Source organism: Peromyscus leucopus, chromosome 22 (assembly GCF_004664715.2).
Source record: "Peromyscus leucopus breed LL Stock chromosome 22, UCI_PerLeu_2.1, whole genome shotgun sequence".
In the NCBI taxonomy this organism is placed as follows: Eukaryota; Metazoa; Chordata; class Mammalia; order Rodentia; family Cricetidae; genus Peromyscus; species Peromyscus leucopus.
Window position 1 is genome coordinate 17,816,235 of NC_051081.1, and position 27,727 is coordinate 17,843,961.

At 44.4% G+C, this 27,727-nt stretch overlaps 1 protein-coding gene across 1 annotated transcript; it reads left to right on the top strand.

Moving 5' to 3' along the window:
• Positions 1–13,521: 13,521 nt before the first annotated feature.
• Positions 13,522–25,964, top strand: Calm2 (calmodulin 2). The gene is made up of 6 exons (XM_037197968.1): positions 13,522–13,540; positions 18,494–18,523; positions 23,656–23,799; positions 23,877–23,983; positions 24,395–24,530; positions 25,358–25,964. The coding sequence occupies exons 1-6, from the start codon at positions 13,537–13,539 to the stop codon at positions 25,384–25,386; spliced, it is 450 nt and encodes a 149-aa protein (XP_037053863.1). The 5' UTR covers positions 13,522–13,536; the 3' UTR covers positions 25,387–25,964.
• Positions 25,965–27,727: the final 1,763 nt, after the last annotated feature.

Here is a 27,727-nt window from a genome sequence, read left to right on the forward strand (position 1 = left end):
GTGAGCTCAGCGATGAGGGAAGAGCAGATATTCTCTGGTGAGGGCTGACTTAATTAGCCATTTTAATAATTCATGAGTCTTTAAAACGCCTGCCAGATCCAGAGCTCAGATTCTGCTTCTGGTATTTAGCTCTGGTTGTCTCTCCCACAAATTGTGCCGCCTCACAGGACAGCCAGGAGGGAGCCTGGCAATAAGAGGCCTGGGTTTGGCCAGACTGTGTCCAGTTCTTAACCCTTTGGGGTTCAAAACCTCTTGGAGAATCTGGTGGAGGATCTGGACCCTTGCCCTAGGAAGATATGCATATGTACTTACAATTCAGGGCTCAACCGTCTCGCCAGAAGTCCCCTTTCTTGAACCCTTGCTTAAGGATCCTTGATTTAGATCGTTTCTGAATCTATTTTTGGCTCACCCCCTAGCCAGGCTGTTAATCTGTCACCGCATTGCTGTGACTCTTTGGGTTTGCGGGCAACCGTCTCCTGTAGATGTCTGCAAAGTGAAAAATGCATAATGCGATATTTGTTCATTAGGCTGAAGCCAATGTGAATGCAGAAAACAGAACGGAGTGAATGGAAAGCCATGAGTCAGCTCCCTGCCTGCCACCTGCTACAGAGGCTGCCTGCTGAGGCCTAGGGGGTGGGCTCTGGGGTCAGACAGACTGGGGCTCTTGAATCTCACCCCAAGTGCCTTCTGTATGTGACTTGGAGGAGCATCTTAACCATCCCGAACCTCAGTTTCCACATGCGTAAACTAGGGCTGGCAGGATGTAGCCTGTATCCAGATTCGGAGGACCAGGCTAGCTCAGTTCTGTAAACGCTTCTGCATGGTACTTGTGAAATGCCGTCAACTCCAGAACACTGCGTTGGTTGGTGCTGGGGGAGGGGACGTGCTGCAGAGGAAACGGACACTCTGGGCTGGAGGCCTGACCCCTTCCTCTCCGCCAGGCTAAGGTCTGAAGGGGCTGCAGGGGTGCGGGGGCATTCTGAAGCATTTCTTGTCACAGCCTTGGTGTCTTCCCCTCCATGCGGCGGAGGGGTGGGGAGATATAAGAAACACTGAGGAGGGGAGACTGTGGGCTCTTTCTGGCTGCAAGCCCGAGTGCAGCAGAGAACAGAGCAGAGAGAAGGGAAAGCTAGCCAAAGAGCCCAAGAGCCAGGCTTCTCTTCTATTTCAGAATGGTGCAGGAGCCGGAGGGAGACGCGGCTGGATCCACCCCGCCCCCACCCCCACCCAGGGGAATTCGGAGCCGGAAAGTCAGCAAGGTGTATCTCCTGTTCTGCTGGGCCTCACAAGGACGCAGAGAAACGGGAGTACTGGATGGATGACAAATGTCCCATCCTGGATAAGGTCTGGGACCGTGAGGTCGGGGTGGCGGAGGGGACTTGGTGCCAAGACACGGGTGCTACCTCTCATTTTTCTAGTAACACTCCAAGATAAACGGCATTATCCTTCGCTGCCGATGAGGAAACCTGACTTCAGAGAAGCAACTCAAAGGCAGCAGCTGTTTATGTGTTGCCAAGGGATCTACACCAGCCCGGGGTTGCTTGCCTCTGAAATCCTCTTCTCCTTCTCCACACCGGCTCAACTAGGTGAAAAGGGGAAGCCTGGGCAGTCCTAATTCTAGGTCCTGGAAAGCCACCCCCAAGATGCGGACAGTGCTGTGCAGAGTCTCAGCTTGGTAAATATTTGCCCTGTGACTGAGACAGAGAGAATGCTCCTTTCTTGGTCCTGGGCAGCCTCTTGGCAGTTCACATGCACTGTTTACCTTTTCCTCCCACATTCCCCCCTGAGGAATCATCATCCCCGCCCCCTCCCTTCCTTTCCATCAGTCTGCTCAACCGAAAACAAGGCAGAGCGGTGTGAAGCCGAGTGCCTGCCATATATAAAACCTGTCTCCAGTCTGTCCCGTGTGGCCTCAGGTAGCCTTCCAAACAGCAAGGATTCTAGGGAAGAAAAATATCTTCACATCATTTAGTCAGGTGGACATAATGGAATGGGTGTCTTGGGGGGGGGGTGTCTCCCAGCCCCACCCCTGAGGAAAAGGGCGGGGAGGTATACAGTTACCAAGAGGAAAGTGTCTGGGATTTCCTAGGGAAGCTGCCATCTCAGGGACTGAAAGTGAATCAGTAGGAAGTTCGGGAGCAGAGAGGTTCAGTCCGCTGGGGCCTCTACTGAGGTGGAACGCTGTTGCTCTGGGGTGAAGCTGTGTCCTGGTTGGTTTGCAGCTCATGGTGCCAGGGAGAGAGCACAAGACCTCCACCCACTTCCAGCCACCGACTCCATGATGCTAATGAGCCCTGATTGTTAAATGGAGGGCTTTGTCATCCTGGTGTCTCTACAAAATCCTAGCATGGCTCTGTATTTTCTAACCAAGGCCCTAGGCTTCTTTTTATAGCACGTCGGTTGGGTATGACATGTTCCCCCGGGGGTCAACTTTCTATTTTATTGCCACTTTAAGAGTATCTGAGCATGTGTTTAGAATTTACATCTAAATAATAGATTTCTGGATGGAAACAGCGTGTGTTATTACTTACATTTGGTAAAGTCCCCTTGGATAAGAAGAACCAGCATAATATTAATTTTCCTTGCTGTCACTTGACAATATGAATTGGTTTTGTATAAGAACCAGGAGCTCATTGGACTGAATTTAGGAAACTGGTAAAAACAAATCTGTCTTCAGTGGGTTTGAATGATTACAGCATAATAAACACACACAGGCTGAAAGGTTAATTTATCATTGCTTCCAGTTTTATTTATTTGAGACTCCTTCATCATGGGTATAAACAGCCTTTATTAAAGATTATGAATCCAATTTCCAAATGAGCTGTAAATGGCTTTCTATAGAGAGATTATTTGATTTGTTGTTTTCTTGAATAAAACATGGTTTTGCCCCGTGGGTTATGGAGCCTGTATATTAATATTGGAAGATAATTCTGTTGTGCTTGGCATCTGTGATGTGCAATGTTGGATTTGTTCTCTGATCTATCTGTCTTCACTCTCTTTAATAAATGCCGAGACCGAATGCATAACCTCTTAAGACCTGCACTCCAGTGAGTCATAAAAGAATGTCTGTCTGTATGGCAGTTTATCACTGGAATGATAATTCTGGTTCCCTTTAAAAATGCGAAAGTGTCTGCTCTTCAAAACAGACTGCGGGGAAAGGCTAGAGAGATGCTGTGGGTCACTGCGGGGAGTCATAATTGACCTCCGCCTTTGTCGCATAGTAACAGGCTGACAGGGCATTAGCTCATTGCATACCGCTGAACTACCAATATGCTGCCCTCTGAGGTGGAGGCTGGGGGCAGGACTTTGCCGTTTGCAATTTAGAAAATTACCTAGAGCAGACCCTTGAGGGAGGCAGCCTGCAGGAGAGAAGTCCTAGTACTTCCCCGAGTGCTGCAATGCACAAATGCAAATATTACAAAGGGAATTGGTGCCTGGGTGGGGTCTTCAGAGTGCGGGGGCTAGGAAGGTCCTAGGCAGGCTGTTTCTTCCAGTCCCTCAAGGCCAGTCAGTATACTTTAATATATTAAAGCTGTTGTCTGAAGGGCTAGAAAAGTTAACGTCTGAAGAGATCCTATCTCTCTAGGCAAGTTCCTTTTGTGTTGCTATTTTACTGCATCGTGGACTCCAGAGTCAAAGGCAAAAAGTTCTCCTGGCTGAGGGTTGTCACTGAATGTCAGTTTCAGAAGAAGTGAGTCCCTGTTGCTAATGACAGTATTGTGTCCAGCCTATGAGGTAACAACTTTCACATTTAAAAATTCGTTTTTAATTTTTGAATTAGTTTTTTTTTTTTCCCTTCCTCCAAAGGATCTCCTTATACAGCCCTGATAACCTAGAACTGTCCATATAGACCAGGCTGGCTTCAATCTTCAGGTTATTATCCTCTCTCAGCCTCCTGGGGAGCTGGGATTGCCAGCTTGTGCCACCCTACCCGCCCCCCAACCCCAGCTGGTCCATAGAACTTTAAAGCAGCATCCAACCAAAGGCCTGGGTGTCCAAATTAAATTGGGCCACAGCCCGGTCTTTGAACTTTATTGTCATAGGGGTTTTAAGCTGCTTCAATAATCCTGTAGTAAATACACATAGTTAAAGTATGTACTCTTGAATGTGTTGTGTCTCAGCAATGAGTCAGCCTAGACTAGTACAAGGCATCAAGTCAGGCTAATGTCTTAAGCGGGCTGGTCCCCTTGACACAGAGGGTGAGGGAGGCCCCGAGACTATCTGACATACATCTAAGTCTTCTCTTCAAACTCCAGACTCCCCCTCTCTTCTTAACCACCCCCTAAGGAATTCAAGTTTATCATTTCTCTCTCCCGTGGAAAGTAATTCTCTTCCTTCCAAGATGTTTCGGATAACCTTACTTCTGATCACATCTACAGCCAGGCATTACACTGGATCCGTTACATGGATACCAGAAGAACAGAACAACCTTCCAATACCAATAGACCGGATACTTAACCCGACTCGGGAAGTCATGCTTTATTCAAGAAAATAACAACTCAAGGAATCTCTCTATTGACCGCTCATTTGGAAATTGGATTCTTAAGCTTCATTCTTTTACTTTTGGAGACAGGTGCCCTGGCTGGACTCAAACATAGCCTGGGCTAGCCTTGAAGTCTTGCTTCTCCTGCCTCTGCTAGGAATTTAGGTGTATGCTACTTTCCCCGCTTTCATTCATTATCTTTAATAAAGCCTGCCTTAACCTCTGTCTGGACGGAAGGTTCTGGTTATCTTCCTGTCTTGATAATCTTGTAGGTGTCTGCTCCTACATTTAGCATATGGCATATGTAAAATTACTCAGCTTTTTTATTCACTGATAGATTATTAATACGTATATAAATATGACATAATATCTTAGCTTATTTTAGTGGGATCTGCAAATTTTGCATGATCTTAGGATTTCAGTTTGACTCTTAGCAGTAAAACTACTTTTTCAAACATAACTTTGCTTTCTATCTGACAAGAGATTATTTCTCTTCATTCTCTGTTTCAAAATTCCATTCTATTCTAAAAGCCATTTTTTTTTTTTTTTAAATTTTATGTCTGTGAGTATCGTACCTGCACGTAAGTGTACTTACTACGTGCATGTAGTGCCCATAGAGGCCAGAAGAAGATGTTGGATCTCCAGGTTCTGGACTTATAGACAGTTGTGAGCTGCCTTGTGAATGCTAGGAACCAAACCTGGGTCCTCTGCAAGGGCAGCAAGTGCTCTTAGCTGCTGGGCCATCTTTTTGGCCACCCCACACCAAAACAAAACAAAACAAAACAAAACAAAACAAAACAAAACAAAACAAAACAAAACAAAACAAAACAAACATAAACCAAAAACCCTGAATTTAAACCTTGCCCTTCAAAGTTTTTAGACTACCAACACTCACACAACACACACACACACACACACACACACACACACACACACACACACACACCACATTTTTATGCTCTGAGTTCCTAAATTAAACATCTTATAGTCTAGCTTCATATTTGTAGACTTTTACATTTACATTTAGAATAGGAACTTCCACTTCTATTTAAAAAAAAAAAAAAAAAGATTTCTTGAACTTCAATGTAAAACAGAATCCCTGCCCTCTCCCCTGTCCCCTCCCTCTCCCTGTCCCCTCCCTCTCCCTGTCCCCTCTCCCCCCTCCCTCTCCCTGTCCCCTCTGTCCTGTAGGAAGAGCATTAAGTAGCAATGACAGTGAGTGTGTGCTAAGAGTGGGGTGTGGGGGAGGGGCCTCTGCAAAGGCAGTTCTGATGCTCCTGCCCGCGGAGGGCCCGTGCTCCCCATCCGTCGCCTGCCCCTCTAAGCCCCCCCCAGCTCCCATGGGCTTTGGAGTTTCCAGGCCGGTTCAGGTTCTCTCACAGGAGACAGCATGGGGAAGAACCTGAAATGCTCAGGGCTACTCAGAGCTCGCCTAGAGAACAAGGCACCAGGATAAAGGCTGTGTTAAGAAGAAGTTGTGAGGACCAACAGATAGCCAGCCAAGCATTTGTGAACAGGCTGAAAATAAACACATAATAATGGCTTTTAATGTGTTTAAAGTGAGCAATGTGTATGTGTGTGGGGGATGCATTTAAAGTCCCTGTGGATCCTTGAGTAAGGCGGCTTCTTCTAGGAGTTGTCAGAGAAAATACAAGTTACACTTGGGACATTTTGTACCAGAAAGCCAAACAGAACTCCAAAATTGATAGAGCCACAGCAAAAGGACATAGGAGTTGATCCGAACTGCTCACACTCACCAAATCTGGTATGACTTGAGTATCAAAAACTAAGACACTGGGGCTGGAGAGATGGCTCAGTGGTTAAGAGCACAGGCTGCTCTTCTCAAGGTCTGGAGTTTAAGTCCCAGCACCCATAGGGTGGCTCACAACCATCTGTAATGGGATCTGATTCTCTTTTCCGATGTGTGTGAAGACAAGACAGATCACTTATACACATTAACAAACAAACAAACAAACAAATAAAACTAAGACAGACACACACACACACACAGAGAGAGAGAGAGAGAGAGAGAGAGAGAGAGAGAGAGAGAGAGAGAGAGAGAGAGAGAACCAAAACTGTACTAATGTTCACAAAAAAAAAGAAGGGCTAAGGAGTTATAAGAATACCAGATCTCTATAGAGGGACAGAGTGTTACCCCACAAACCGCTTATTAGTTAAAAGTGGAAAGTAGATCCCATGATGAGGTCTGCCATCTTAAATGATCAAATTTACTATCAATGCTGTAGAACAACGCTCTCACATGCTCTTTAGAGTACACAATGTGGAATACACAACGCTCTCACATGCTCTTTAGAGTGCACAATGTGGAATATACAAATAGTACCTGTGAAATATTTTTTCCTAGAGCCTTCAACTTGAATCTTGTCAAGTGTTTAGAACTATATTCTAGGTTATCAGAAACACAAGAAATAGAGGAACAAACTTAACAATGCTGTAAGGAAATGAACAGACAAACCTAGAATATTTCAGAAATATTTCAGAAATATCACTGTTGGGGTTGGGGGTGTGGCTCAGTTGGTAACATGTCTGCCTAGCATGCATGAAGGCAGAAATAGCAATATCATAAATAGAAAATGCAAAAACAATTCAGAGGGGACATTGGGACCCAGCCCCTTCCTCTCTGTGTCTCCGCGTCCTGGCCAGCATGAAGTGAACAGATGTCCTTGGCCATGAACTCTCAGGGCCATGACATGTTGCTTCACCACAATTCCAAAAGCAATGGGGTCCAGTGACCGTGGAATAAACCCTGGAGTCAAAGCACATCTTTCCTCTGTGTACGGCAGTTTAGTTAGATCATTTAAAGCCCTTCCGAGCAGACAGCCATCTCCCCTAAGTTCCACAAGGGGAGCCTGGAAAGATGGGCTGGATAACCAATGAGAACGGGGAAAGATGAGGAGGAAAAGGGAACAGTCTCCAATAATGCCAACCTTCGAGTCTTGAGGACGGACGCCCCTCGTTTCACCTGTCAGTCTTACAGTAGTCAGAAACCAAGCCACTATAAAGAAAATGAGGTAAGTAATTTGAGGTCCACTTGCAGAGACATCTCCACGCAGTCTTTCATGCTACCAATGACGCAACAGGATCAACTCTCGTCTGTACAAACATTCTGAGAATAAAAACACACTCTGTTTCAGCTTAATTATCTGGTGGTTAGCTGCTTTAATTCTTAATTTCATGGTGCTAATATATTTTCTAAATAAGACGAGAGGCAAAAACAATTAGAAACTCAATTTAAAAATAACATAAACAAGATCACACAATGACAAAAGAAAACCCTGGGGAAGGTGGGGTGTGGTGATGCACACCTTTGATCCCAGCACTTCCAGGACTTGGGAGGCAGAAGCAGGTGGATATCTGTGAGTTTGAGGCCAGCATGGTCTACATAGTGAGTTCCAGGACAGAAGAGCTATGTAGTGAGGGTCTGTCTAAAAAAAAAAAAAAAAAAAAAAGTGCAAACAACCATGTCTACCAAACTTGTTTTGTTTGAAACTAATTTGTAGGTTAGCATACAAAGTGATGGTTTTTTTTTGTTTGTGTGTGTGTGTGTGTGTGTGATGTGTGTATGTGTGTGTATGAGTGTGTATGTGTGCGCATGTGTGTGTATGTGTGTGTGTGTGTGTATGTGTGTGTGTGCCCCTGTATATATACATACACCTGGAAACCAGAGGAGGATGTTGGATGTCCTGCTCTGTCACCCGCCTTATTCCCTTGGAGCAGGGTCTCTCTCTGTCACCTACCTTATTCCCTTGGGGCAGGGTCTCTCTCTGTCACCCGCCTTATTCCCTTGGGGCAGGGTCTCTCTGAACTTGAAGCTCACATTTCAGTTAAGCACCCAGGATCCGCTTGACTCTACTCCCTAATGCTGGGGTCACAGGCATCATGGCCATGCCTGGCTTTTACGAGGGTGCCAGGGAGTCAAACTCAGGTCCCTGTGCTGGCGAAGCAAGTGTTCTTACCCACTGAGTCCTCTCACCAGCCCAAAGTGACAGATTTCATTTCGGCATCTTTATTCACAAACTTTTATCTTATTCCTGGTCCTCCACTGTTCCTTCTCCATTTCTCCTGCCCCTTCTTGCTGGTCCCCTCCTTCCTCCCAGTAGTTCCCACAAGAATTTCATTACCTTCTCTTTTCCCCTCCCTTCCTCTGTCCCCATCCCCCCTCCACCCTCTTAAGAGCCCTTCTTTATCTCTCATTCATATCCATTTAACAGATTTTGAGAAAACGATCATTTCTCTTGGAGTTAGGAAGACATGGTGGGGGTGGGGGATGTAGGCCTTGGGCCAAGTACGAGCCAATGTCCAGTAGAAAGGAAACAGGAAGCAAATCAGCAAAGACTCGTGGGAGTGGGCTCAACACACACAGACACTTGTGAGTGAGTGACAGGGTGAGGCGCAGCGGCTCCCCCTTCCGCCTCCCCCTCCACTCCCCATTCTCCCACCTTCCCACCCCCCACCCCCATCCCCCCCACTCCCCCACCCCCACCCCCGCCTCCAAGCAGATGCCAGCAGCATTTTCAGTATTTCTAGACAGGGCCTCCATTTTGAACGTCCCAATCTGTTCGCCCTCTAGACACCCCTCCCCACAGGACTGAGGGGTACTTTCCTACCCGGATCATATCCCACCATACACACCTTCGAGGCTGCTCCATTTCTCCGGGACTGGAGAACTCCCTGCTCAGACGGCCAGGCGGTAGGCTCCTTCCTCAGTCTACTCTCCTAGGGATGCGCATTAGCTCTCTGGAGATGACATGATGACAGACGGGGCAATGATCACGTCTCCCTGATCCTTCATCTTTGTATTACGTGGCCTAAAGCACCCCTTTCCTCCTCTTCCGCTTCCACTCTGATTCCGGTGTGTTATGATACGGATGTGCCCGCTAAGAACTCACATGTGAAATTTAAATCCCAAATTCATGTCACTGGTAATTGGAGGTGTGCCGTTGGGAAGCCATCAGTATTAGATCAGATCAGGGTGCCCTTCAGCGGCTGTGTAAGAAGACAGACACAAACTAGCATGCTTGGTCTGTGTCGCACGGTGAAGCCCTCCACCATGCTATGACGGAGCAAGAAGGTACTTAGACCAAGTAGGTACTGAGTGCTGGAACCATGTTCTTGGACTCCCAGCCTCCAGAACCAGGAGATGAATTTTTGTTCCTTGTCATCTGTTGCCTCAACAGAAAGTGCAAAGATACTAAGTGTCTAGAAAGTGTCTCCCTTGCCCATTAGTATATTCTCCATGGCTTCCCATGCTCACTTCCATCACAATGCATTTAGAGTGTCTAACACAGCCTATTGGTATTTACTGAGTGAGTGGTCAAGGTTTTTCAGGATGATCAAACACCCCGATTTTCCTGGAAGGGTCTGGTTTTAGCACTGAATATTCAACAACTTCAGAAACCTGTCGGTTCTAAGAATCCCAAACTAATATTTCAAAACTTTTTTGATGAGCAAATAAAAGAGTAGCAGTATGTCAACATCAACATTGAAGGCCCTTGCCTTTTCTTATGTGTACGAGCATGAGTGATTTGGGATGATGATGCGATGATTTCGTTCCTTCCCTATATTCTTCAGACCTCATTGAACCGAGAATGCAGTAGGCAAAACATGATCTGGCTGGATTCCTGTCTGTTAGCATTTAGGGTGTGTGTGTGTGTGTTTACTCTTTCATGAATATGAGTGTCTGGGCTTGCAGAGGCCAGAAGAGGGCATTGGATTCTTTGGAGTTGGAGTTGCAGGCAGCTGTGAGCTGCCCAGTGTGGGTGCTGGGAACTGCTCTAGTCCTCTGAAAGAGCAGCTAAAGCTCTTACATGCTGAGCCATCTCTCTAGCCCTGGATTGGATCATAGATATTCTGTAACAACTCATGTGTGGAAGGCTTGGTATCCAGGCAACACTGGCCGGAGTTGGGACCTTTCAGCGGTGATGGGACCACGAGGGCTCTGACCTCACAAATAGATTCATTCATTCATGGCTTCATGGATTAATGGGTTTGGAGGAGAGGCTTGATCAGAAAAGCAAGTTCTCTTTGCTTCTTGGCTGCCAAAAGTAGCTTTGCTCTGTCTCCTGCTGCTTCTAGGATATTCTCCCCGCACTAGAGGCCCCAAATGACAGAGCCAAGTGACCAGGAAGCCTCAGAGGCAGGAGCTGTAGCTCTTTCGTCCTTTTGAGAAGTATTTTGTCACAGTGATGGAAAGCTAACAAACACATCAACTCTGTTTTGCCTCACAAAAGGAAAAAACGGCTTAACTTTTTCAACCAGGCTCCTACTCTCTGAACTACAGAAGAAAATGATTTCTGTCCTGGCTTCCCAGTTCCTTCGAGGTTACGTACCGAGTGCACAGTCTAGACACACAATGCCCTGGAAAATTTAGGACTTAATTTTTTCAGTTTGTTGAGAAGTCCTATATTCAAGAATGTCATCATGACCCCTCTGCTCCTGTTCACCAGCAAAAGCGGCTAGAAGAGAGAGGCCCTGGGGAGGAAGCTGTCCAAAGATAAGGCTTGTGGTATCTCAATTCTGCAAATGAGGAAGAGGCGGTGGAAGGAGGAAGTCCATTCTCGTTTTTCCCAAGATGGGCAAAGGTAGAGAACTCTAAGATCTCACCATGGGAACCGGACAGAAAAAAGATACGGCCAAGGCTCCGACAGGGTGGTCATCGCTGACTTTGCTTCTCAGCTGGCTACTGCCGGAGCTAGGCAGTGCTCTATGTCATGTTTCGGAAGACAAGTGCTCTATAAATAAATTGACTTGGAACAGTCTCAAATACACATAAACCACAATGGCTTTAAATGTAACCCTTGACTTTTATTTTCTTTCTCTTCTTGAGAGGTCGGCAAGGAAGGTTATGCAAGAGAGCTTTTACCAAAATCCAACCTAAGAAACCTGGAAGGACGTTCCTGTATCCTTTATTTATTTTTGAGACAGGGTCTCTCTGTGTAGCCCTGGCTATCCTGGAACTCACTCTGTAGATCAGGCTGGCCTCAAACTCACAGAGATCCACCTGCCTCTGCCTCCTGAGTGCTGGGATTAAAGGTGTGAACCACCACCACCGCCACCGGCTCCTTCATTCTTTTTTTCAAAAAATCATTCCCATATTCTTGCTAACAAGCATCTGGGCACCCCCACACTCTCTAAGCACACTTCTGTATATTAGACTTATTATACATTATGCACCAACCCTCTTAAAAATCCCTTCCCTAGAGGAGGTGATTATTCATTTTGTCATTCAATTTCCCACCGCTAAAAATTTCATATGTAAAATCACTGCATGCTAATGGGGTGCTGTGTAAAGAGAGAATATTTTTAGTGAGTCAGCTGAAAGGGAAAAAAAATCATTAGTAGGTCTTCTATCTGAAGATCTGAGGAGGACAAATTTCTGAGGTATACCTTGGAAAAACTTGGAAGTTATCAGAATGCAGTGTACTGGAATGGTGGCCTCAGATTCTTAAGTAGAGGTGCCCATTTTAAAGTAATATTATCACGTAATGATTTTTTTTTTTCATTTAGGATAAGGCTGGTTAGCTCTCTTTCCTCCCAGGATCATTGTCCAGGACAACAGAAATAGAAATCTGAGGTGGTGGTGTGTTTGTTCTCATTGAGTGGGCGTTCATTTGAAAGAGTCTCAGGTTTGTCAAAAGCTCATTAGAAGGCCACTTAAGGTCTGGTTTGCATGATCGAAAGAAGGCCCAGCTCTGCCTTCATTTAAAAATATGTTTAATTTGGGTAAAGGAGGTAAAATTCAGCTGAAGCTCTCCAAGTGAACGCTGAAAGCTGTTAGCATCGAAAATGTTCTTGCCAAATAGGAAACGATCGTGAAGGCAGGCTTCTTTTCAGTAGGTGAGGTTTCATCTTGGCTTGCCTTTTAAAAAATATCGTTTTTAAATTCTAGATTGCGAGGGTCTGCGTGGTTGTGTGGGCTTTTTTTTTTTTTTTTTTTTTTTTTTTTTTTTTTTTTTTTTAACTGGGGAGTTCTTTCTGGCTTCGCCATCTTCGGAATTCTTTCTGGGCCGTGGTTGCGCCAATCAATCTTCTCTGGGCACTGTATTTTGAGTATTAGACCCTTATTTCCTCTTCAACTTCCGGCATCCTTTTTGGGCTGTCTGCTTTGGGCTTCTGATTTCAAAGGGGCTACTGGGGGAGACCCGCCCCACAAGCTCTCAGATACTGTGAGTCTGAGCGGCTTTCTGATAAATTACTGCTGGGCAAGGAAAGCAAAGGGGAAGCGTAAACGGAAGCCCCTTTCTGATTAGTCTGTTAGCTGAGCTGCATGGGCTCTGCACCGTAAAACAGAAAATGAACGGCTTCCAAGACGCAGCAATACTGAGGAGCTGGGCGCCGGGTGGGTGATGATTAGTGGGGGGTCCTTCAGCTCCATTTATTTATTTTTTATCGGCTTAGCTTGTTTTCAACGACACCTCCATAGGGGCGGCAAGATGTGTCTGTGTGCCCATGGCAGGGAGGACCGGGTGAAGGAGGAAGGTCCTCCAGCCAAGCGCAAAGAAAAGCCACGCTGCCTCCTGGCGCAGTTGCCAGGACAGCGCGGCCGGAGCAGCAAACGGCAGCCGCCGCACCGCGTTCCGACTGCGAGAGCAAGTGACGCATTGCAGGTACAAACCAGCCAATCAGAAGCCGGCTCAACGACCGCCGCCGCGCCCGCCGCCGCCGCGGTGCTCCTCCGCGCCGCAAAGTAGCGCCTCCCGGGCGCGATTCCACCGGCCTCCTAACGGCTTGCCTGGGAAGGAGACCCACTTACGTCATCCGCCCCCCTGCTCCCCTTTACCTCCTGCCTGGGTCTGCCCAGTGCCTGCGGAGCAAGGGGGTCTCCCGGAGAGCCGGGGCGGGGGGGGGCGGGGAGGGGGTGGTGGTGGCCGGGACTCGTTCGCCGTGTTCCGTTATCTGGCGTGAGGCGGAGGGATCTGGCGGAGGGAGGTGTTTATGAGGAGCTGGGGGCCGGGGAGGAGAATTAGTCCGAGCGCAGCGAGCGAGCCGAGTGGTTGTGTGGTCGCGTCTCGGAAACCGGTAGCCCTTGCAGCATGGTGAGTGCGGAGCCGAGCTGCCGGTGGGGCAGAGATGCCGCGGCGCATGGACCAGGAGAGGGGGGCCTCCCCTCCCGGACACCCGCCAGGAGCCCACTTAGCCAGAAGGATGGCGCCAAAGAGGCCAGGAGGCCCCCGCGGCGGTTATGTCGCAGGTGTCCCCCCGCTCGGGTTCTCCCCCCGGGTTTCCTCTGAGTCGGGGGGACCCGCTGCGGGGCTTGGCCGGGGCGGGGTGGGGTGGGGAGGGGAAAGGAAGGATCGGGGTGCGGGGGTGCGGGGCGGTGTGGGTCCGTCGGGGAGAGCGAGCGAGCGAGCGCGCGCGCGGCGCCGGAGCTGCAAGCTGCTGGAAAGGTCAGCCCCGGGGGCCGGATTCAAACCGCCAACGGCCGCCGCGGCGGAGCGCGGGCGCCAGGAAGCGCCTTTGTCCGCCCGGCCGCCATGCGCTGGGGGTGGGTGGTGGTGGTAGTGGGGGGCAGGGAGGGAGGAAGGGAGCGCGGGGCCCCGGGGCGAGCGGGCGCCGTTAGCCCGCGTCCCCGCACGAGGCGAGGCGAGGCGAGGGGAGCCGGCCGGGCCCCGGGGGCGCGCTGTGTGGGTCGAGCCCGGGCGGGGAAGCCGCGGCTGGGGGTGGGGCGGGCGCGCGGAGCCGGGGAGCCACCGCCCGGCCCGGCCCGGCCCGGCCCGGCTCTGCTGGGCTCGGCTCGCGCCCCAGCTGCTGCCCTGGCACCTGCGGGACTGCGGAGGTCTGCGGGGATGGGCGGGGGAGGGGGGCCCCCGCAGCTCCCCCCACCCCCCCCCCCCCCGCGCTGCTTGTTCTACCCCATCTGGTGCTGTCTTCCAGCACCAGACTGGATGTTGAAATTTTTTTTTTTTTTTAAATCGTCGAAGAAAGCAAGCTTTTTTTTTTTTTTTTTTGCTTGAAGTCGGGCGCTTTCTCTCCAAATAACACCGCGCGTTAAAGCGAAAGCAGCCCACTTCAGTGGGGGGCTCCGCGGCGGCGTTTTCCGCCCACAGCGAAAGCGAGCTGGTGAAAGTGTTCCAAGTAGCAATTAAGGGGCGGGTCGCTAAATTCTTGAGTGCTCAGGTGCACTCCTGTTCACCTCGACCACACGCGGCGTTCCTTGAAATCGACTTTGTGTTTTGGTGTGGAAGCTGCCATCTAATCTTAGTTCTTTTAGGCAATAATGGCTGTCAAGGACTGTACAGTAGAAGGGTACACCGGAGAGCAGGAGATTTTAGAGAGGATTTTTTTTTTTTTTAAAAAAGGGGATCCTCCTGTTTCCTGTTAAAAAAAAAAAAATAATTCATGAGGGCGACAATTTGCAATACTTGACTCCCTCTGCCAAGTGGTTACAGCAATGGGTGTGTCCAGGAGGCAAGGTGACATCTTACACTCTAGTTGGGGGATCCTTGCCAACTGAAACCTCCAGCCTGTTTGGGTGTGGGGAGAGTTCACCTTGGAGAGAGCTAGCATTCATTCAAGTTTGGTGAATTCTTGGTGTTTTGGTATAATAACTTCTGAATTTTAATATGCTGGCAGAATTTGTTCTTGTAAGGCGAAATAGGACCTAAATTATAGGCATGTAATTGACACTCGTAATTGTTCTTTTTTTAGTTACCAAGATAGAATTTAAAATTTTCCTGGAAAATTGTGATTTATATCTTGCAGTGGTCCTTTTCCCCAGTAAGTTTTTATAGTTAAATGCATCATTGATACATTAAGGGTTTTTGTTAAATGGCAGCTGTTCTGGTTACTTCATAATTTATTAGACTTAGATTCTGCGGACTCTGATAAAGGGAAAATTATCAGATAATTATTATAAAGCTCTTGAGCTACATGTAGTCAGTGTAGTTTTATTGGAATATTTTTTATTGGAAGGAATATGTTTTATTGAGGTCAGGGTGATAAAAGATATGAAGAGGTGGGAAATGTTGAGTGTGTTTAAGTTGTTCCCTAAACTGAAAGATCTTGAGCAGGCTCCGAAAATAGAAGAGTTGGCTTTGGCACCATTATAATAGAATTGTATAGCTTCAACTAGAATTTAGGCTTTCAGTAAAGGTCGTGATTTGTATGAAGTTTGTTCTACAGGTTTCTCTTTTGGTTCAAGATGCTTTATAGTAAAGTACCATCTGTCAGAATAAAGACCCTCTTTGTTCTTACATAAATAACTTAGCCTTTGATGCAGGTAAAATAAATAATTTCTATAATTGGAGAAAATAATAATGAAGCCTTTAATGTGTATCTAAGTAGCATTTGGAGAAATGAACAGATAGATGAAGATGTAGCATTTGTGTTCACTTTAAAGCCCACAGAATCATAAATTTATTCAGATAAGTACTCTAGATTTTTTTTTAACAACTTCTCAGCCTTTTTGAGTGCTATTTAGAAAATGATTAAATGTACATAATGCATTCAGTGCAGGTGACTTTGTGATGCAGATTGGTTTCTTGATAAAGGTCTACATTGGTAACCCAGAAGGCAGGATCTAGTTCAGTAGGTTGGGGTGGAACCTGAAAGTGTATTGGAAATCTCTGGAATGACAAGAACAACAGGAGGGATTACATCAATAGTTGCGGAATTAAGAGTTAAGAACTAGTCATCTCTCTGGTGAATTAGTCTTCACCTTATTGAGATAAACACATGTTAATGAGCTTGTATTTTCCCAAAAGAATTAATTTTGGTTCTAAGAAAATGACACTCCATAGCTGGAAGAGTAGTTGGAAAAATTGAGTGCCAGGAAGCTTGAGCTCTTGATTTTTAGGAGTTTTTATTCTAGAACTTATTGGTAAAGTTTATTTTAAAACTTTGAACTCAAGAAAGAAAATTTTTCTTGAAACCTTGAAAGCAAAGTTGATCGTTTTCAAGTTATCTGAGAGAGAAACTTACTTTCTGTGTGCCTGGTTCATTCTTTGAAGTTGGTTTTTATGCTGTGTCCTAAGATTATTTTTGCCAGGAGACAGGGAGCTGACAGTTTGGGGACCTTAAATTTTGACTTTTTAAGCCAACTTAAGACTATTAGAAGATTGATTTATTGTTAGTGTCTTGTCTCCCTAAGACCTTATTTTTTATGTATGCACATAAGCCCTCCCCCATCTTTCACCCATCGAATTGCAAATAAAATCGGTGGAGTACCTGGCTGCTTTCCTGCACTAATTCATGCATGCATTCCTTCTGATTTCCACATACTACAATGCCTGCTACACATTTAAGCTTAACATTTTTAGGCTTAAAATCATTTCAGTTGATTTCACGTGCCTCATTTTGTTTCTAGGGTGCTGCTGGTGCCTTTGGGTTTCAGTTTGTGCAGTAAATTTGCTTAAAGTTAGTGTGGAACGTGGTGAGTTTAGCTGAAAAAGGCTTTGTCTAGCCATGCTTTTACGTTTTGTATGGCAATTGTGAGTTGTTTGGTTAGCTGGTATACATTGATAGCTAATCATTAACTACATGATTGGTGTTGTAGATGAAATCCCTGAGAGGTTGAGTAATATGTCCACAGCTTACAGAACCAGGGTGCTGAAGGATTGTACTTAGAGCGGGGGAGGAATATATATGTATATATATATATATATATTAAATCATAGGCTCTTGTACACTTGAGCATAATTGATGGCATTTCATTTTTAAGTCAACTAGCTCCTTAACACCCCTCCCCCCTTTTTTTCTTACTGCACCCAGGACCTAACATGCTTGGCAAACACTGTATTGATGAACCTACATTTTTTTTTAAGAGAAATAAATTAATTCAGTTTATATTGTTGTGTGGTTAAATTGAATGTTGCTTTTTAAATTAAGGTCTTGCTGAGTAGCCTGGACTGGCCTTCGGCTAATGACCATGCTGCCATGAATCCAATCAAAATGGTTGAGGAAAATTATTGGATTCCCTTTCAAATTCTTATGCTGTGCCCTAGAGAAATATGTGAGGCCATTCCATATAAAGGTTCAACCCTTCCCCAGGGATATGTTCACTTAAAACATGAGGGACCAGGCTGTTTTTCTTCCCTCAGCGAGATAATGGAGTAATCATGGTACATTTAACCCCATGCTGGTAGGGATTCTTGATTTTGTTTTTGTTTTTTTTTCCAGACAAGGTCTCACTGTAGGTCAGGCTGGCCTGGAACTCTTAAGCATTGAGATTAAAGTCATGCACCACCATCGTCTGGCTTCTTGGTGGGATTTTTTAAATTAGCAGTTTGGCAGACCACATAACAGGTGTTAGATGTAAATATGCATGAGCACTGGAATATTTTTACAGGTGGAGGCTATAACAACAAGAAACCTGTGTATTTTGTTTAGAATCCTGGGTTTCTTTGCATTTGCCTGCCAGTCAGGTGGGTAGTAAAGTGAGTGGTACTTCTCACCCCCTGTCCTCTGTTAGGTTGGGGAAATAACTTTGGTGCCAGGATATTATGTTTAGCCATTTATGGTAGTGGTTTTTCAATTTGAGATTCTTAAATCATTGAATGGCAATTTTTAGTAATTTGATATTTAAAAGCTGCCATGGGAGGTTAGTTTAAATTTGGCTAGTCTGTGCCAGAGGGTGGTGCACGTCTTTAAGCCCAGTACTCAGGAGGCAGAGGCAAGTAGATCTCTAAGTTCGAGGCCAGCCTGGTCTACAGAGCTAGTTTCAGGGACAGCCAAGGAAAAGCAAAGAAACCCTGTCTCCAAAAAGACACGTGGTGGTAGTCTAACTGAAAAAGGAAACTGGTTTTATAGGATTTTGCTGCTTAAAATAAGAACCCTAAATGTCCTAATATTTCTAGATATGTTTTAATTGTGTATATATTTTAGGTTTTTAAAGTTTCAGTTCATTCTGAGGTATTTGGCATAATCATGGAGTTAACCTTGCTGAAAGTGTACACATTCTGCCTACCCATTGTGTCTAGGGATCGTAGTGAGCTGTAACTGCTCATCTGCATACTTGTAAGTCATTAACCCACCTTCTGATCTCTTTGTAGGCTGACCAACTGACTGAAGAGCAGATTGCAGGTAAGAAATACCCTGCTGGATTATAGCCATTGGGGCTTACTAAATAAATTTAATAACAAAACTCAATATCCTTAGATAAAATAATTGACTTTGATGTATGTCATTAATGGTATCAAATTGAATGTAGTATAAATACAGTAATTGAACCGGCTTTGACAAGTGTGAATGTAAGTGTGTGTGTGTGTGTGTGTGTGTAGAGGGAGAATGAGACTAGATATACAGGTTTTATTTTTATTTTTTGTGGGTTTTTGTTGTTGTTTACTGTCCAAAAGGTATGCAACTTCAAATAGTTACCATAACAAAAGGGGACAAGTAGTGTACACACACACACACACACAGAGTAACTCAATTAAATTGAAACAGAGTCAGAAAAAGGACATGGAATTTACCCTACTTTAATTAGTTGGTGGTTTACATTTAGAACTACGGACAGATTAAGCAATCCCTAATCCCTACAAGACTGGTGTTCTCTAAAACCTAAAATTTGAGTGCTAGCATGACACCATTAATAAAGGATTGTGCATTCTACTTCATACGCAGATGGGTCGTGGTCAGAATGCTTGGACAACAAAAATACTGTATAAAGGTGGACTTTGGGTGTGTGTAAAGATAATATAACACATGAAACATTTCTGATCCCAAGCACTTCAGAGAAGCAATACTCAGTCTGTATAATCGATTGGTGAATAACCATTTCCCTAAAGAAAAGTTAACAATTGTCACTGGTGTGCTGGTTTCTTTTCAGCTTTTATAACTCTTAGCTCTCACAAATACCGCTGTAGTAACAGCTGTGACGTCGATTGCGATGGACCCTTTGTAAGAGAGAAGTTCTTGCATAAAACCCACTGTCTTTATGCAGTGCTGTTTAACTGCCAGGCTTTTGGGTTTATTCTGCTGCTAATTCTGAAATGGTGTGGTTCCGAAAACAAGGTCCTGTTAGGAAGTACTGGCTGGACTGGAACTCATTGAGTCCTGCCTCCTGAATTAGGGGTTACAGGCATCACCACCGTGCTCGGTCTCGTTAGACTTGTATCTAATTTCACTGTTTCCGTTTTCCCAGTAACCCGGTGGTAGTTTGGTTTTCCTCCCTGGTGCTGGGGGTTGAACCCAGAGAGAGCCTTTTGCATGCCAGTCAGGTGCTTGAACACTGGTTCTCTCCCTGGCACTTGCATTTTTGAGACAGTTCAACTGTATCGCTCAGGTTGCTCTTGAGCATCCTCTGAAGGACGAGCTGGTTTGGAATTTATGACCCTCCACCTTCCCCTCCTGAGTGCTCTAGCTTACTCTACTGCTTGAGCATTTTAAAGCTCAACTGTATCACCTGTTTCTGTAATCCAGAAACCTGGACACTGTTAGAAATGACTAGTTCTCAAATAGCCATCACCCAGTATTTGATGACTATGTGAAGTGAAAAGCTACTGAATTAAAGACCAAGTTTAAATAGGGGTTTAACTGCTTAATATACATGTAAATCTAGGGCTTGCTCTTGCAGGTTGGTGAAGTACACCTGTTGTGTATGTTGAGGCAGTGAGGCAGAGCTTTCTTTGACTTCTGTTGAGGTGTGGCACTTTATTTGTTATGCTATGGAATAGTCACAGCTGTACGTAAGCTGAACAACTCCAACCTCGTTACACCATGAATTACCAAGATTTCTTTCTCTCGGCTCTTTTCGTGTGTTTTTCCCTCTTTGGGGGACTAGCTTGGGCTAATGCTTGCTGTCTGAAACTCTTGACTGTCTCATGTATCTGCCCTTTGTTTCTCAAAATTTCTGGCTAGATGTATTGGTCCCTCCAACAGACATTTCAGGAGAGAAAACGTATCCATTCAAGGTTTCTACCATATTTGGTCCTTCTAAATACATAGTTTTTTTAAAAAGCTTTTTTTTTTTAAATCTGGTCAGTGTAGTAGGATATAGTCTTCAATGACTTGTGGCATTTTTATTAAAAAAAATTCCTGTAATTACCAGAAAATTATTTTTCAAAGGTAAGTTCTAGCTGAGCTTGGTGGCATATATATGCTAAGTACTAAATAAATGTTTTTTGAAAGGGTAAATTTTATCTCAGAGTTGTGTAACACCAAAAGAATACAGAATACTGCATAGATCCCAGTGGTACGAATGTCGCCAAGGCCCTTCCTCCTAAAGTTCAAGGTCTGCTTTAGAGGCACAATATTTCTTTTTCTCATAGCTGATAGATGACTGGTAGACAGTAACATTCTGGAGTCTAAAGGTTCTTGTCCTTCCAGAAAGAAAGGTTGACCAGCTGGGGACATACAGTGCAACATTGTGTGAACAGTAGAAACTCTTTTTATCCTTATACTGTAATCATCACTACTGCAGATTTGTTTAGACATTCTAACAGTAAATAAAAAACCCTACTTGTTCAGGTTGAAACAATTACTAAAATTTAATTGCTTAATTAAAGAATACCCATTCTAGTATGACATCAGTAACCAGTTAATTTTGTTACGACTCTGCACTTTATTGTTTGACATTTGAAAGACTTATAGGAAAAGGTACTTTTTAAAAAAATGAAATCTACCTCAGTCTTAAACTTTCAAAGTCCAAATGTGATTAAAAACAACATTCTTATTCACTTTATAGTAGTAGTGAACATAATGACAAAGATCTGCCATAGAAGATAGCTATGCGATTCAGTGTTTTTACTGCATACTTAAATTTTAGCTCCTGGATTTGTATTTTGATAATTAATGGGAATTAAGGCTTAGAATAAAATGTTTCTGTGTGTATACAGATTGTGCTGGTTTTGAAGAGCAAGTGAACTATAAATATAAAGGCAGGTGGATACAAAATATATATTTTGAGATAGAGGTCTTAAAGGAATTGTTCATAGCTCTGAGTCTTTAGCATAAAAATAGTCTTGGGGCTGGAGAGATGGCTTAGTGGACCCGGGTTCAATTCCCAGCACCCACATGGCAGCTCGCAACTGTCAGTAACTCCAGTTCCAGGGGATCCAACGCCCTCACACAGACATGGATGCAGACAAAACACAAATGCACAGAAAATTTTTTTAAAAAAACCTTCAAATATTAACAACAAAAGCACATGCCTTTAATCACAACACTCGGGAGGCAGAGGCAGATGATCTGTAGTGATGTCTACCTGGTCTACAGAGCTACTTTTAGGACAACCAGGGCTGTACAGAGAAACCCTGTCTAGAAAAAACAAAACAAGAGATGGTGGAGAGCCTTTAGTATATGAATATAAGTTTGGCCCTTAAATAATGTCATTATTTCCTTTTTTGTGTATATAAATAGTGGGTATAGCATGAATAATCTCTTTTTTTTTTTTTTTTTTGAGATAAGACCCAGGCTCTAGTTCATGATCCTCCTGCCCCAGCTTCCCCAGTGCTGGGGTTACAGATGTATACCACTGTGGCCTGGCCTATGGATGTTGTAAACCTTTGAGATCTAGAATTTGTAAATTTAGCCATTTTCTACAATTTAGCTTAGTTGCATCTTAAACATTGGGGGTTTATGTACTTAATGATCATAGCCAGGTGTGTGATGGTAGAAAATATAAATAAATACTTCATTCTGAATATTTTAACCTTTTAATAATTTAGTAGGTGATAGACTATGTGCCTACACTGATTGTTTCTAGGTACATCTTGTTTGTACAGAGGCACTCAGAACTTTAAAAAGTATATAAATTAGTGAATTAGACAGTTCTCATCAAATCCTGTCTGTAGAGGGGGAACACCTTGATTTGTTTAGTAATTAGGTTGATCTAGGTTAGTGCTGTGTACAATTATTCAATTATTGCAGTCAATTCCTAATTAAGCTTTTGATTGATAATAGATGAGTTCCTCAGGAAATAAGTAATATTTAAGTGGACTAGAACTGTGTATACATGGAGAGACTAGTGAGTAACTACAGATGAGTCAGTAATGCCTAATCTAAATGAACAGCTAAACAATTGTTTAATGCTGAAGAAAGGTACTAGTATCTGGTAATTGTGGGTAGTTTTCACAAAAGAACTGAATTAGGAGGCAGTTTTAATAGTACAAGCAAAAGATGAGGGGGAGCTTTGAGCCAAAATATTGTTTGCAGAAGTGGAAAAAAGAATTAGTAGCATTTAATACAACTTATTTATAGGCTTCAGAGGGGACGACTTAAAATGACTTCCTTGGAGTTGCTGGACATTATAGAATTTATTTGTTACATATCTTGCTTGAAGTCAGCCAAGGGGAAGCTATTGTATTGGGCAATCAGAAAGGTGAGTAGACGAAGGTATTTGCTGTGAGTGGGCATAGATGAAATGATTAGAGAGTGGAAGGATAGAGCTGGTAACATTTGACCAGAAAAACAGTCAAAAACCAGAGTCTTGTTAATGAAAAGCAGGAAGAAAATCAAAATGTTCTTCTGGAAGCCAAGAGAGTTGTGAACTTTGACCTCTTATTTGGATGAGTCAGTTAAGCGAAAATTTTCAGCTGGTGAATTTGTGCTATAAGTAGTATCAGTAGTGGGTTGATACAGAGGGATGTATGTGAGTAGTGGTACTCTCCAACTAACCTAATTATAAACTTTGAAGTTTTGCATTCATGAACATTCTTGGATGTCAGTGGACAAGTCTGGAGACACAGGTGGGGTCTAGAGATAGTGAACTGGACAGCACAGAGTGAAAGAGCAGCAGACAGACGCTGTATGGATACCGTTCTTCAACATTTTGTTGATTGTAGACATGCCTTTAACTTTTGAAGGGACTGCTAAAGAGCTGTAGATTGGATTTTCTAAGATTTGAAAACTCTCGGGTAGCTCAATATGAACACATAGTGATTTGGTTGGCCAGAGATTTTGACAGATTATCACAAGGTTTTTCCACCTGGCTTACTAGGAATTGAAGCTCCATTTGAAATACTGTACATCTTTGCCTTCTTGAAGAGTTAGTACATCATTTTTGGGTTTTTGAGACAGGGTTTCTCTGTGTAGCCCTGACTGCCCTGGAACTCACTCTGTAGACCAGGCTGGCCTCAAACTCACAGAGATCCTTTTGCCTCCACCTCCCGAGTGCTGGGATAAAAGGTGTGCGCCACCACCAGATGAGTTAGTACATCTTATGGACTGGTTATTATTGTTAACGCGCATGTTTGGATTTCCGGTCTTCCTGACAGAATTCAAAGAAGCCTTCTCACTATTTGACAAGGATGGCGATGGGACTATAACCACAAAGGAGCTGGGGACTGTGATGAGGTCTCTGGGGCAGAACCCCACAGAAGCAGAGCTCCAGGACATGATCAACGAAGTAGATGCAGATGGTGAGTGCAGCGGGGGGCTGACCAGCGTGCTCTGGAGGGGTTTGCATTGCACTTGACGTGTGTACAAACTGTTTCAGGTAATGGCACAATTGACTTCCCTGAATTTCTGACAATGATGGCAAGAAAAATGAAAGATACAGACAGCGAAGAGGAAATTAGAGAAGCATTCCGCGTGTTTGATAAGGTAGAGTTCAAGGGCTGAATGTGCAGAGACTGAAATGGAGCTAATGGGACTTACCTGTAGTCTTTGGAGAGGGCTTTTCCCATGGTTTAAACCAACAGAAGGGTCAGGTGAATGCTCTTAAGAAGTCAGTGTGAGCTTGGGTCTCCAAGTCATGGCTCTTCTTGCCTTTGGAATATATGGGTATCCCACTTAATGACATTTATAAATCCAGTGCGGATTCTTCCCGCACCCCCAGCAGAATTTCTCTGTGGAGTCCTGGCTGTCCTGGAACTCACTTTGTAGACCAGACTGGCCTCGAACTCACAAAGATCTGCCACCACCGCCCCCACTTGATGTGATCTTCTGACATGAAATTGTTGGTTAATAGTGCAGTTCAGATATTCCTCAGACATACCTTCCTCCTTTTTGTAGGATGGTAATGGGTATATTAGTGCAGCAGAGCTTCGCCATGTGATGACAAACCTTGGGGAGAAGCTGACAGATGAGGAGGTGGATGAAATGATCAGGGAAGCAGATATCGATGGGGACGGTCAGGTAAACTATGAAGGTGAGTCACAGTTGCACACTCTTGATTAACTTAAATTGAGAGGCTGCTTCCTAGCTGGAATCTCCCCCCCCCCCCCAATGAGGGTGCTAAAATAACTCTCACTAAACTTAGGCCATTTAAAATGTCTGCCAACAAGACTATATCACAGCTAAGAATTTTGAATGTCAATTCTACACCTGCACCTAGAAAATGGACATTTTAATAAGGTATTAACATTTGAGTGGAACTGAACAGTTTCTATAGAAGGTGGTGGGTGAAATAGACTTGTATCTGTCTGGGTTCTGGCTTGCTTTCTGACTCTTGTCTGAGACTGTTTGAATTCAAAAGTGTCGTAGACTACTCAGAACTTGAGGATGCCTATTGCAGCGAGCATGGCTTTAGACGTGGAAAGGATTCTAGGGAGTTAATCTTTGCCTTTTACTTTCTCACTTGTATTTTTCCTGACATAACAGTTGTAAATTTAACCGTATAGAAGTTAAATAGTTGCCACACTGAAGGTACAATATTGACTGCTAACCCAGCAGATACCAAATTCAAGTCTAAACTCAGCCAAGATTGCTTTCTCGTCCTGTTGCTGGTGATGAGCTCTGGGCCTGCCCATCTAAGCACGCATTGCACCAGTGAGCCACATCCACAGCCCCAGCATTAACTGGCTCGTGCTTAAGGATCCCAAATACAGTGATTTCAGAAGTTCCAGCTTGGGCCATAAACTGGCTTTCCTGTTACTGCGTAATTCCAGAGAGGGAACAGAAACTGCAGTTTAGAGTTAGGATTGCTTTTGTCCTTTTGCCATTGACTCATAACTCTTGTGTTTCTTATTTTTCCAGAGTTTGTACAAATGATGACAGCAAAGTGAAGACATTGTACAGAATGTGTTAAATTTCTTGTACAAAATTGTTTATTTGCCTTTCTTTGTTTGTAACTTATCTGTAAAAGGTTCCCCTACTGTCAAGAAAATATGCATGTATAGTAATTAGGACTTCATTCCTCCATGTTTTCTTCCCTTATCTTCTGTCGTTGTCCTTAAACCTTCTTTTAGAAAACAAGTAACATGTTGCATGTGGCTTACTCTGGATATATCCAAGCCCTTGTGCATATCTGAACTTAGCTGGCGTTGGTCAAGTGAGGGAACATCTGGGTTACGCCTTCTAAAGCCGTTTGGGAACTGTCAGCATGTCGTGGAAGCATGGACTGGACAGACAGTCAACAATGGGTATTCAAGTTGCACTACTGCAAAAGGGGCGTTTTATCCAGGGACTCGTACACTCTGTTTTTGTACTGCTGGTATTGTACCAGAAACATTTTCTTTTATTGTTACTTGCTTTTTAAACTTTGTTTAGCCACTTAAAGAAAATCTGCTTATGGCACAATTTGCCTCAAATCCATTCCAAGTTGTATATTTGTTTTCCAATAAAAAAATTACAATTTACCCAATTGTTGCTCTGAATCTGAGTGATTTAATTCCTATTGGTCTAATAATTCTGGGACAGCGGGGAAGCCTTTCCATTTGATGTGATTCAGCTGTGGTCTTTGGAGATGGACTCCTGCTAGGAACTTCCTGTCTTGCTCTCAGGAAGATTATGGCCTGGTGTGGTGGTGCACCCCTTTATTCCCAGCACTTGGGAGACAAGGCAGGTGGGTTTCTGAGTTCAGTTGCCAGCCTGGTCTACAGAGTGAGTTCCAGGCCAGCCCAGACTCCACAGTGAGACTGTTTACAAGAAAAAAAAAAAGGAAACCTTTTCATAAATGAACCCTTTGTAAGGAACTGGCATCCACACACATTTAGTGTTTACCATCTTTTTTAATTTAAAATTTTTGGACTTGTGTGTGTGTGTGTTGCCTGTATGTGTGTGTACCATGTCCTGGTACCCTCAGCAGTCAGAAGAGGGCACCAGACCCCCAGAACTGGAGTCACAGATGGTTGAGCACCACCATGGGGGTGCTGGGAACCAAACCTGGGTCCTCTGCAAGAAAGAGCAATAAGTGCTCTTAACTTATGGACCAACTCACTTCAGCCTTGCTTCCTTCCCCTCTTAAATAGTTGCAACTTTGTCAGTAGCTGGTGGGAGGGTACTGGGATGTAGCCCTGTCTCGGTTTGTCAGTGTGCTCTTTTAATTTAGGAATTCTGGCCGTGTTTGCTTATCTGCTTGCAACATGTCCTATGGAAAGGGTCTAAGATAAGCAGTTAACTGAGCTGTGTTTGAGGTCGTGCTTCTCCCATTTCTTTCTCTGTTATTTAAGATAAGATACGGTTATCAAGGGTTTTCTTGTTCTAACTGCCTTTTAAATATGTAATTCCATAGCAAACCAGAGCAAAGATTGTGAAACTTAGTTGTTATGTGCTTATTGTGGCCCACAAGTTTCGGGTCTGCCCCAGAGGGTGGGTCAGCTCTTGACACAGTGGGTGATGCCCTCGTGGTTCAGAGGAGGAGGAGGGAAGTGTACACACTGCTGACTGCTGGGCCTAGTCCTCAGGAGAATTTTGGAGAACTGGGTGTCCACTTCTGAGGCCCTTCCTTCTGTGGTAGACTTCTAAAGGCTCCTCAGCAGCATTTCTGGCTGGAACATTTCTTTCTGAGGTGTTAGCTTTCACGATCTGTGGCTGTTGGGTTGACACCACTGAAGATTTTCAGGTCTATTGTCTGAGCCGCAGTTAACCTGTAAGACGCCATCACGGTTTCTAACCCTTGGGAAATGTCCAGTGAAATGATGACTTTGAGCATAGTCTGGCCTTTTGGCCAAAGTGCTCAGCCAGTGTTACCATGGTAAACCAGGTTAATCATGGTATTTCTCCAGGTAACAATCTGGAAGTCAAATTTTAATACAAGATACCAAGATAATAATACAAGATAACCAAGAATGCTGTTAAAGGGAGAATACCGTGTATGGTTGTGTGTGTGTGTACAAATGCTGGCTGGACCCAAACTTGGCAGCAGTCGGCCTTGGCCTTCTCAGTGCTGGAATTGCAGGTGTGTACCACCATGCCTGGTGTCTTCTTTCCCCAGTCCTGGGGATCAAGGCCATTGTCATAGTTTTAGTTTTCTGTAGTCATAGACTGCAGAAGACATAAAAGAGGTGAAGTATAGAGCAGATAATTTCTGTGATCACAGCTGTTCAAATCTTTGGAAGTACTTTGTAAGCGATCATATCTGAACCCAGGGCTATGATTTTAAACGATCTGTACCATGTTACTGGT